The following is an 11,987-nucleotide window of genomic DNA, read 5'->3' as shown; positions in this document are numbered from 1 at the left end:
CGTGTATTAACAGTTCTCTCATGTGTGGTAGGGGGCCGGGCTAGGGGGGTGGACCACTGCTTACCAGACGAGGCAAAGACGAGACGGAGACAGCTTCCACTTGTAACAGTTCCGGATTTATTTGTCTTCCTCCTGACGACAACCAAACACGCACCGCAGCTTCTTTACACCACTGTATCGCCAGGCCCGGGTACCTATTCTTCAGCTCCAGTCACAGTAACGCACCTCGCGGATCTTTCACTGGGGGCTGTCCTAGACCAATCTACCCCCAGCGCTTCACCTGCCAGAGGTCGTCTTCCAATCGGTACCCCCGGGGCCTCGTCTGTTCTGCGGTCCGTTAAGTCAGGGCCTCCCCCTGACTGTCTCTTCTCCTTGCCTGTCCTGCGGTCCGTCAGGTCAGGGCCACCCCCCTGACTGTCTCTCCTTTGTCCGTCCCCCTGGCCAAGCTCTTCTCCCTTTTCCAATCTTCTTCTGAGCTCCTCCCGGGACTAGACTCTCCTGGAGCCCCACCTTCTTCTATTTATCCCCTCTCTCACAGGGGAATTTCCCACCCGAGCTCCTATCTCCCCGCCCCCCATGACTAAGCGGATTCCTAAGCCCTAAACTGATGTTAAGTCCTGTACTACTCTCCCCTGCCATCTTGTGGTCATTTCACGGTACTGCACTCCCTTTTCTGTCTTTCCCTGCTGTTACCTTTCTAACGTGTCAATCTCTGTCCCTAGTGCACAAACCGTCCCCTCCTTCTACAGTCACGTCTGTCCGTCAAGTTACCTTCCCCACACATGTACCGGAGACACTGACACACATAGACCCATTCTAATGAATGGGTGTATGCACATATCAGCGTGTTTTCACGGACCGTGTGCAAAAAACGCTGACATATCCGTTTTTGTGCAACAGCACGGATTACACGGACCCATACTAGTCAATGGGTCCGTGTAAACATGTACCGCACACGGATAGCGTCCGCGTGCGGTCTGTGAGTGATCCAAAAGCTTTTGAGCGATACGTATTCACACGGACACCACACGGATGGCCTACGTATCCACATGGACACAGATAGCTCCGGAACCGTTTTCTCCGGTACCGGAATTATCTGGACGTGTGAAACCGGCCTTACTGTTATATCATGTTAGTAGCAATTAGCACCCCATTTTCACTGCTCTACATGAATGATTCCAGAAATAAAACATGTATGAATGAATAAATGGAGATCTACTACTTTGTTGTGTACATTTATACTAATACAAACAGTGAGTATAGATGTGTATAACCTACCACTACCAAAGCTGGAGAGCTGGAAAAATGTCAGCTGTCAAATGTACAGTAAAAACATTAAGAACCTTTATTAACTCATTCTTTAAAATTGTATATAAATAGAGACAAAAAAAGGAAAAAATGTAAAAAAAATTCCTTAAAAGGACCTTCTAAATACAGGTTTATACTAATAAAATGTATATTAATAAAATTTAGACTTTAGGCATCATTTCCTCTTTAAATTAGGAGAAAGTACTGTTATCTTTATCTTAATATCCCTTAAAACTGCTCACAGGGCATGAAGTTCTATTTCATAATTTAGTCCCTTTGGGGCCAAACTATCCAATATAGTGTGATATTGTATTTTTACTACTGGAATAAATAACTTGCCAGTTTTATAGAGTGGGTTGGTCAGGACGTGGCGATACCTATTATGTGTAAGTTTTTTTGTTTATCACATATGCTGTGTTTTGAGTGGCGAAACGGATTTTCCTGATTTGTGTGTCCATTTTTGCTTTTGGGACATGTATAATTTTTACTTTGATCACTTGCCTCATGCAGTGCTTTAGAGCAGTCAGTGTCTCACTGACATTGCCTGTGAGACCCAGCTTATTGCTTCATCTCACAGGCCACCCACCGTACTCTGGAGTCATCACACGACCTCATGGCACCATTGTAACCATCGGGACTCGCGATTCTCATCGCGGGGGTCCGATAGTTACTAAGGGGATCTTGTGACACCCTTGTAACAACTAAAATACCGCTATCACTATTGACAGTGGTATTTAAGGGGTCAATCAGCCCCAATGGGTCACAAAACAGTCCAGAGCCTATACTGCAGAGTGTCAGCTGTCACATACAGCTGACACCCGCGAGAATCGCCACCACTATACTCTTATTCCTCAGCGCCATTAAAAGGCGTATCGGCGGTCGTTAAGGGGTTAAGGCCATGTGCACACATCCAGTATTTGGTGAGTTTTTTACCTCGGTATGGGTAAGCCAAAATCAGGAGAGGAACAATCAGAGGAAAAGATGGAAACACGTCACCACTGCGAGGCAGAAGTTGGATTCTTATTGTCAGCTTCTTATTCGGCAATTTTTCCTTTTCTGTTTTTTATAGGTTTAACAACAAAAAATAAGCATCACAATAATAACATACACTGCAGCGAGGCGCCCTGATGTGAATACACTTAAAATCAGCTACAAAAATTATAAAACTGGCACAAAAATGGGCATCAAAGCGGGCATCGAAGGATGTTAATGAAAGGGTTAAATGATTTTGGGCCACTGATATCAGACTGCAAACACTGGGAAAGCATGGTTGAAACGCAATGTCTGACTTTCATTTGTTCATTTTCATAGATTTTTTATTTATTATTACTTTTGTCAGATTCAAGTTATTTCCGTCACCAGTGTGGGTTTTTCTGTTATTAAACGAGGGGTGCCAACAATATGTATTCTTTGTGCGTGATCAGTGGCCCAAGTCATTTAACCCCTTAAAAATATCAGTCACTTATTCAAATCTGTGAAAAAGAGCTGTTTGCCCACTTTGATGCCAATTCTGATGCCCAGAACCCATTTGGGCCAGGCTAGAGGGACCTGAGGATGATGTGGGGCATCACTATCTGTATATTCTTAATGTGACATCAGTGGCCCAAACTCATTTAACCCCTTAAAAACATCAGTTACTTATCCAAATCTGTAAAAATCATCTATGTGCCCACTTTGATGTCAATTCTGACGCCCAGAACCAATTTGGGCCGGGCTAGAGGGACCTGGGTTTGATGCGTGGCATCACTATCTGTGTATTATTAGTGTGAGATCAGTGGCTCAAAGTCATTTAACCCCTTAAAAACATCACTTATTCAAATCTGTGAAAATTGGCTGTTTGCCCACTTTGATGCCAATTCTGATGCCCAGAACCCATTTGGGCCAGGCTGGAGGGTCCTGGTTTGATGCGGAGCATCACTATCTGTGTATTTATAGTGTGCCATCAGTGGCCCAAAGTCATTTAACCCTTTCATTAACGGCCTTCGGTGCCCACTTTGATGCCCATTTTTGAGCCAGTTTTATAATTTTTGTAGTTGTTTTTAAAGGGAATCTGTCATTAATTTTTTCGCCTATCAGCTGCGGCAACCGGCATCAGGGGCTTATCTACAGCATTCTGTAATGCTGTAGATAAGCCCCCGACGTACCCTGAAAGATAAGAAAAAGGAGTTAGAATATACTCACCCATGGGCGTCCAGGTCCGGAGGGTGTCGCGGTCGGTCCGGCGCCTCCCATCTTGCAGTGATGACGTCCTCTTCATTCCTGGCCATTGCGGCTCTGGCGCATTGCTCTGCCCTGTTGAGGGCAGAGCAGAGACCTGCAGTGCGCAGGGCCTCTTCCGGCGCCTGCGCACTGCAGTAATCTGCTCTGCCCTCAACAGGGCAGAGCAGTGCGCCTGCGCCTGAGCCACGACAACCAGGAATGAAGAGGACGTCATCACTGCAAGATGGGAGGTGCCGGACCGTGACTCCCTCTGGACCCGAACCGAACCCGGACCGCCCCTGGGTAAGTATAATATCACTCATTTTTCTTATCTTTTAGGTTACATCGGGGGCTTATCTACAGCATTACAGAATGCATTACAGAATGCTGTAGATAAGCCCCTGACGCCGGTTGCCGCAGCTGATAGGCGAAAAAATTAATGACAGATTCCCTTTAAGTGTATTCACATCAGGGCGCCTCGCTACATTGCATGTTATTATTGTGATGCTTATTTTTTTTTTGTTAAACCTAAAAAAAAAAACAGAAAAGAAAAAACTGTCAAATAAGAAACTGACGAGTTAGAAACCAACTTCAGCCTTGTGTCACCACTGACCAAATACTGAAGGTGTGAATGTGGCCTAAGAACTGCGGCTCTGGACATTGAACACGAGCCCTCACACTGGCCATTTACAGAGCAAAGCAATGGGGTCTTGGAAAATGGCCATACAAACCAAATAATAAAAAAACTATACAAGATGGGTATCGCCGAATCCGCACTGACCTGAGGAATTATGTTACCAAATCATTTTTAGGCTATGTGCCCACGTTGCGCTTTTGAAGCAGAATATTCCTGAGCGGAAACGCACACCCTCTTCCCGGGAAACCGCAGGCGTTTTATGACGCGCTTTTGTAAGCGTTTTTGACGCTTTTGTTAAGCATTTTCCTAAGCGTTTTTGCAATACAATTGTATGTATGCGGAAACACACACATTTCCGCAAAATTAATGAATGTTGCATTTTTTTCTGCTAAGCGTTTCCGAAGGGCAAAAAAAACGCACCATTAGCACATGTGCGGATTCCATTATGATTACATGGGATGCTTTTCTTAAGCGTTTCCCCGGCAGAAACGTGCGTCTAAAAGCACTGCGGGAACGCTTAAAAAAAGCAACGTGGGCACACAGCCTTACAGTACAGTGAACACTGTAATACCTAAAACCCCCAAAATGGCGGAATTGCGTTTCTGACCCTTTTTTCAGTATGTTGTGCACTGATACTGGGGGATTCCCGCCAATATCAGTAATACCACTAATACTATACAGCAGTTCTCAGTCGGTGACTCCCTTAGATGTTATGAACTACAAGTCCCAGCATGCCTGGTATGTCAATACTGGTAAATGTACCGACGTGACAGCTTAGGAGCCACAGTCTGGATACCGCAGCTACAGAGGGGTGCTCATCTGAGTTTTCCGGGGGGAAAGGTTACGCAGGGACACACGCCGTCGCCCTGGGAACGTTGAGCGCTGGGGCCAAGTTTCCGGGGGCCGTCATTGTTGCTGCACAATAAGATGGCGGCTCAGCAGGAGGAAGCGGTGGGAGAGTTTGTGTCGGTGACCGGCTCGGAGGAGGAGAGAGCGCGCTTTTTTCTCGAGTCCGCCGGCTGGGACTTGCAGGTACCGTGGGGCGGAGGTTGGGAAAAAGGGAGGAAAGGCGCGAACGTAGGGTAGAGAAGTGTGAACACCCTGGGAGGAGAACGCACTGTCATCTACCTGACCCACCCGAGACCGATCCACGGCCCCTCCCCTCCTATCACTTTTAGTCCCACTGTCACTGCCCCAGATAAACCTCCATCTAGGCATCTCTGTTGGACTACAAGACCCATCATACTTTTGCATTATTTTCAATTGTAAAGCATGCTGGGAGTTGTAGTTCCACCCCTTTATAGTTAGTTAAAGGGGGATTTTTACAGTGTAGCTCTCACCACTTAGTGACAGTTCATAAGAATTATGTGCACTGTGAAATTGAGGAAAATTGGCCACATTTTGCTGAATCAGCACCGTCACTGCGGAAAGAACTATGTCCCATCAATCAGTGATAATAAAGATGTAGGAACCTGTCTGTGGATGGAAACGAGCCAGCTAAGAACCTGTGCAATACGTCTCACAGCTGAGGGTCCGTCACAGTTGTACCTAGCAGATCAACTGCATAAATCTCTCCTATCTGGATTGTTCCTAACAATGTATCAGGCTGGATATCTCAGAGGAATATCTAGCCAAAAAAAAAGCCCCAGGGTTGTCCAGAATTCAGAATGTAACAGAAGCGTTCCCATTCACAGAGTGCAAATATAAACTTTGAAAATGTTGAAATAAAGATGAAAAATAAGTTAAGGAACTTTGTACAAGAGAACCAGATGTCACCTGCCTGCCAGCTGTCACTAAGCACCACACCCGGGCTCGGTGGTAAACATTGGCAGGTGGCAAGAGGATAAGAGGCTATGGACACAGAGTTGTAAAACAGGATGATCCGATACTCACTGCACCATGGAAGGATCCGTTCCCAACCACAGCAAGGAATGAGTATCCAAATTCTATGTAAAGTAAACTTCTCCCCTTAGGTGTTGGCTTCTATCCGAAAGTTAGCCTATTTGGTTCAAAGTAATGGAAGTCGCCTTTAAAGGAAACCTTTCAGCAGAACTGTGCTTAGTAACCTACACACAGTGTCAGGTCAGCACCATTATACTTTATAAAATGATACCTTGGTTGCTGAAATCGTCTTGTTGTTCTTAATCTTAATTTTCAGTTTTGTGCTAATGATATGCTCGTGTAATCAAAATGGCAGCGCCTGCACACTTTCTCTTATCGGTTAGTGTCTATTATTTTCCTGTGTTTCAAAGGGAAAAAAAATCACCATCAATATGGCGCCGTCGGGTGCGCCTGCACATTAGCATCTATCGTGTACCGTTAGATGCTACTGCGCAAGCGCTGCCGCCGGCTCCTTGTTGCTGCAGTCAAAAAAAAAATGTACACTATGTCAAAATGGCGCCAGAGGCGGCGCATGCGCAGTAGCATCTATCGTATACCGAGATATGCTACTGCGCCATTTTGTTGCCGTATAAATTTTTTTTTTGGTTGCTTGCGCAGTAGCATCTGTCGGAACGCGATAGTTGCTAATGTGCAGGCGCACCCGACGGCGCCATATTGATGGTGATTTTTTTTTTTTTTTCTTTCCCGTGAAACACAGGAAGATAATAGGCACTAACCGATAAGAGAGTGCATATTCATTATGTAAACTAGAAGGCAGAGCGGTGACCTGTTAGCAGTCTGCATTATGAATATCTAATCTGAGCACCACATACACTGTGTTCCAAATTATTATGCAATATTTCCTCATATTTTCTCTAAATTACCTATATGAATTGCAGTCATTGTTATTTTCCAGTCATCTAATATTCTAGTATAATTGCAATGTTTTTGAACAAACTGCCTATGCAAACAGTATATTTTTACAAATAATAAACACTCAAAATGCATGTTCCAAATTATTATGCACAGCAGAGTTTTCAACCTTTTTATTTTGAACAAAAAAATGGTGAAATTATAAGCATTATCAGCTTATTACAAAATGAAATCAAACAGTTTTCAAGTCAAAACTTTATTCTCGGTGATGTTACATTTGCACATAGGACCCCTTGTTGGAAAGAAGCTTCTGAACTCTCTCGTCCATTGAATTTGTCAGTTTTTGGATGGTTTGTGCTTCAATTGTTTTGCATGTGGACAGAATACCCTCCCAGAGCTGTTGCTTAGATGTGAACTGCCTCCTGCCTTCATAGACACTCCTTTTTGATGATGCTCCAGAGGTTCTCAATGGGGTTGAAGTCAGGGGAAGATGGTGGCCACACCATAAGTTTGTCCTCTTTTATGCCCATAGCAGCCAGAGATGCAGATGTGTTATTTGCAGCATGAGACGGTGCATTATTATGCATGAAAATGATCTTGCTGCGGAAAGCACGGTTCTTCCTCTTGAAACATGGCTGGAAGTGCTGTTTTAGAAACTCCACATAGATTATGGAGTTCATCTTTACCCCTTCAGGGATCCTAAAGGGGCCGACAATCTCTCCCCATGATTCCAGCCCAAAACATTACTCGACCTCCTCCTTGTTGGCGCCTTAGCCGTGTTTTCATGGAGTGTCCATCAACAAGCCATCCTCCACTCCATCCATCTGGACCATCGAGCGTTGCACGGCACTCATCAGTGAACAAAACAGTTTGGAAGTCAGTCTTCATGTATCGTTTGGCCCACTGGAGCCGTTTCTGCTTGTGTGCAGTGGATAGAGGTGGTCGACAGGATGGCTTACGCACAGCTGCAAACCTCTTAAGGACCCTGCATCTTGTTGTTCGGGGGACGTTGGAGGCACCAGCAGCTTCAGAAACTTGTCTGCTGCTATGACAAGGCATTTTTGCAGCTGCTCTTTTAACCTGACGCAATTGCCTGTTGGAAAGAGTCCTCAGTTTTTCCTTACCAGCACGCACACGTGTGCTGGGAATCAGCTACATACTTCTTGATTGTGCGATGTTCACGATGAAGTGTCTTGGCAATGTTGATTGTAGTTATGCCTTGACCTAAATACTCCACAATTTGTTGCTTCTCAGCAGCCGACACATCTTTTTTTCTTTCCCATTTTGGCAAAAAATGTAGGCTGCTTAATAATGTGGAACAGCCTTCTTAAGTAGTCTTGCCTTAATTTGGACACACCTGCCAAACTAATTTGCACAGGTATCTGCAATTGCTTTCAGTGATATAAAGAGCCCTGACACACATCACCATCAATGAGTTTAAATGACAAAGAAATTCTAACCTTATCACTCCTAAACTCTTTTTGCATAATAATTTGGAACACAGTTTACATGAACCCCGCTTAGGGCATGAGAATATAATTAACACAAAACTGAAAATAAAGATTAAATAACAAAAACTGCATGCCCTGCTCTCTGAGGGAGCGCGTGCTCCCTAAGCACAGTGCCCTGGATCTGCGCATACCCAGGGCAGCATCGGAGGAGGAAGAGGAGGTGCGGAATGAGGGCCGAGGCGGTGAGTGAGTTGGCTTCTCTGCCCAGGGGCAGTGTGCAGGGACGACAGCGCTACAGAAATATTGGACAAGATCTTTATCACAGTTGCGGAACAAAGAAATTCGAACAACAAAACCAGGAGAAGAGTCTTGAGGAGATCATTTGCATATTCCCAGTGCTTTCTGGGATAAGTGAAGAGTCTCCGCGAGCTCAACTATCACTGGGTTTGGGCCGTTGCAACTGAAAAGAGGAAATCGGAAAACCGCGCGCCGATAGGCGCGCAAATTTTGGCTCATCTTTCATTGTTTTTAAGAAATCTCAATATGGAAGAGGCCAGAAGCCATTTGGTGAGCTGCATTTCTTGCTACATGTTCACAGACTTACCAGTGGAAAAGCCAAACTTCACATGCCACAAATGCAAGCTTGTGTCCCTGTTCGAGGAAAAGCTGCAAAATCTCGAAGAGAGGTTAGCTACGTTGAAGATCATTAAGGAAGGTGAAGAGTTCTTAGACAGAGCAGAATTATCTCTTCATGTTACAGAAAGAGAAGAAATTCGAAGTGCACCTGAAGAAACAGAGGAATGGAGACATGTGACCCAGAGAAGCAGGAGGATCAGGAGGCAGTCAGCACCCATACTGCTCAGAAACCAGTACCAGGCTCTCACGCAGGAAAACGATGAAGAAATACATGAGGATAAGACTTTGCCCACAAACGGCAACCTTGTACGCCTTCAGAGTCCTCCTGGATGGAGAAAGAAAAACGTTGTGAAGAAGAAATGGAGAGTGGTGGTCATGGGGGATTCCCTGTTGAGAGGAACAGAGGCCGCTATCTGCAGACCGGATATAACTTCAAGAGAAATGTGCTGTCTTCCAGGTGCAAAAATTAAAGATGTGTCTGACAGGATATCAGGACTCTTCAGACCTACAGATGACTACCCATTCCTGCTACTACATGTGGGGACAAATGACACCGCAAGAAACGACCTGGAAACCATCTGCAGAGACTTTGAAGACTTAGGCAAGAAAGTGAAAGAACTGGGAGCGCAGATAGTCTTCTCTTCCATCCTCCCAGTGGATGGCCATGGAACAAGGAGATGGAATAAGATTCTGCAGGTGAACAACTGGCTACGTCGATGATGCCGTCAGCAACTATTTGGATTTATGGATGACGGAGTGAATTACCTATACGATGGACTACTTGCTAGAGATGGGGTGCACCTTACGAAGACTGGAAAACATGTATTTGGAAGTCGCCTTGCTACACTCATAAGGAGAGCTTTAAACTACAACAATGCGGGAAGGGAAGCAAAAGGCCAGAAAAAGCCATACACCTGACAAATGCTATTGAGAACTCTGCTATTAGAAGTGGAAAGGAAGAACAAAGACAAAAGAATCTAATTAATACAAATATTGGAGAAAGAGAAACCAGTCACAAACTAAAATGTTTCTATACTAATGCACAAAGCATGGGCAACAAACAAGGGGAATTGGAACTACTAACACAGGAAAAGAAATATGTCATTGGAATCACTGAAACTTGGTGGGACAATACACATGATTGGAATACAAGACTAGAAGGATACAACTTATTTGCAAGAAACAGACTTGATAAACGATGAGGAGGTGTCGCATTGTATGTTAGAAACGCGTATATCTGCACAGAGATTGAAGCTTCAGAGACTGGGAGTTCTGTGGAAACTGTTTGGGTAAGAATACAAGGACAGAACAATGGAAAGGACACCATTGTAGGCATTTACTACTGGCCGCCTGTGCAAGCTGAAGATATGGATGAACTCTTTATGCATCAAATGGCCAAGTTCTCCAAAAAATGACAGTTGTCATGGGAGATTTCAACTATCCAGACATTTCTTGGGACTCTCTCTCAGGCAAAACTAACAGGTCAAGGAAATTCTTATCCTCTCTTGCTGACAACTTTATCTTCCAAAAGGTAGGGGAGAAAACAAGGGGAACTGCTACCTTGGATCTAATCCTTATAAACAGGGAGGAAATGGTTGAGGAGGTAAAAGTGGCCGGGACCTTAGGAGGTATAGCGACCATGCTATTTTAGAATTTTGGATAACTAGAGGAGAAAGACCTGTGAAGACTCAAACGTCAAGGTTAGATTTCAGAAAGGCAGATTTTAAGGGATTCAGAAAGAGAATTGGAGGGATCCAATGGCTGGATATCCTTAAAGACAAAAATGTCCAGGAAGGATGGGAAATCTTGAAAAATGAAATTCTCAAAGCACAATTGTTAACAATTCCGAAAAGAGGGAAGAATAGGAAGCATTTAAGGAAGCCAGGATGGATGAACACAGAACTTAAGCACATGCTAAAAAGGAAGAAAAAAATGTTTATAAAATGGAAAGAGGGAGGCATTTCTAAAGAAGAATATAATGCTGTCTGCAGGGCACAAATCAGATTATCTAAAGCTGACAATGAATTGAGGCTTGCAGGAGATGTCAAAAGCAATAATAAAGGATTTAAGTAAAAAAGTCAAAAGTAAAAGAAAAGTCAAAGATGCTATAGGATTTTTACAGGATGAAAATGATGAAATGGTAAGACAGGATGTTGAGAAGGCCGAACTTTTAAATTCCTATTTTGCATCTGTTTTCTCTCAGAAAGGAAATGTAACATCAACTGTTCTTCACTGTCCTATTAAGGGAATAGAAGAATCCAAGATATCTATAAACAGAAATATAGTGAGGAAACACTTAGCTAACCTAAATGAATTCAAGTCTCCAGGTCCAGATGAATTACACCCCAGAGTACTGAAGGAGATAGCAGCAGAAGAAATTTTTGAACTCCTCTCCATAATGTTTGAAAATTCTTGGAGAACAGGAGAAGTCCCAGAAGACTGGAGAAGAGCAAATGTTGTTCCTATCTTCAAAGAGGGGAAGAAGGTGGACCCAGGCAACTAGAGGCCGGTGAGTCTGACTTCTATACCAGGAAAGATTTTTGAGCAAATTATTAAACAACATGTATGTCAGTACCTGGATAAGAATGAAGTGATTAAACAGAGTCAGCATGGGTTTGTAACTAATAAGTCACGTCAGACTAACTTAATTTCCTTCTATGATGGAATCACTGATTGGGTGGATCAAGGAAATGCTGTAGATATAGTATATCTTGACTTCAGCAAAGCATTTGACAAAGTATCTCATACAATCCTTATTGAAAAAATGACTAAGTATGGAATGGACAAGGCAACTGTTAGGTGGATTCATAACTGGCTTAGTGATCGGACCCAAAGAGTGGTCGTAAATGGCTGCACATCCAGTTGGAAGAATGTCTCAAGTGGGGGGTACCACAGGGCTCTGTCCTGGGCCCTGTATTGTTCAACATCTTTATCAACGATTTAGATGAAGGAATTGAGGGTAAACTGATTAAATTTGCTGATGACACAAAGCTAGGAGGGAT

General features: G+C 43.9%; 1 protein-coding gene across 1 annotated transcript in view; it reads left to right on the top strand.

The window, feature by feature from the left end:
• The first annotated feature begins 4,955 nt into the window (after positions 1-4,955).
• The window catches only part of NSFL1C (NSFL1 cofactor), a 47,270-nt gene continuing 40,238 nt past the window's right edge, over positions 4,956-11,987 (top strand). Inside the window, exon 1 of the mRNA XM_073580795.1 lies at positions 4,956-5,176. Coding sequence (XP_073436896.1) covers positions 5,072-5,176 — 105 coding nt within the window. The 5' untranslated portion in view covers positions 4,956-5,071. The remainder of the gene's footprint in view (positions 5,177-11,987) is intronic.

Source organism: Dendrobates tinctorius, unplaced genomic scaffold, assembly GCF_039654945.1.
Source record: "Dendrobates tinctorius isolate UK_male_01 unplaced genomic scaffold, ASM3965494v1 ptg000065l, whole genome shotgun sequence".
Taxonomy (NCBI): Eukaryota; Metazoa; Chordata; class Amphibia; order Anura; family Dendrobatidae; genus Dendrobates; species Dendrobates tinctorius.
The sequence above is the reverse complement of the archived record's forward strand: the minus strand, read 5'-3'. Positions and strand labels throughout refer to the sequence as shown.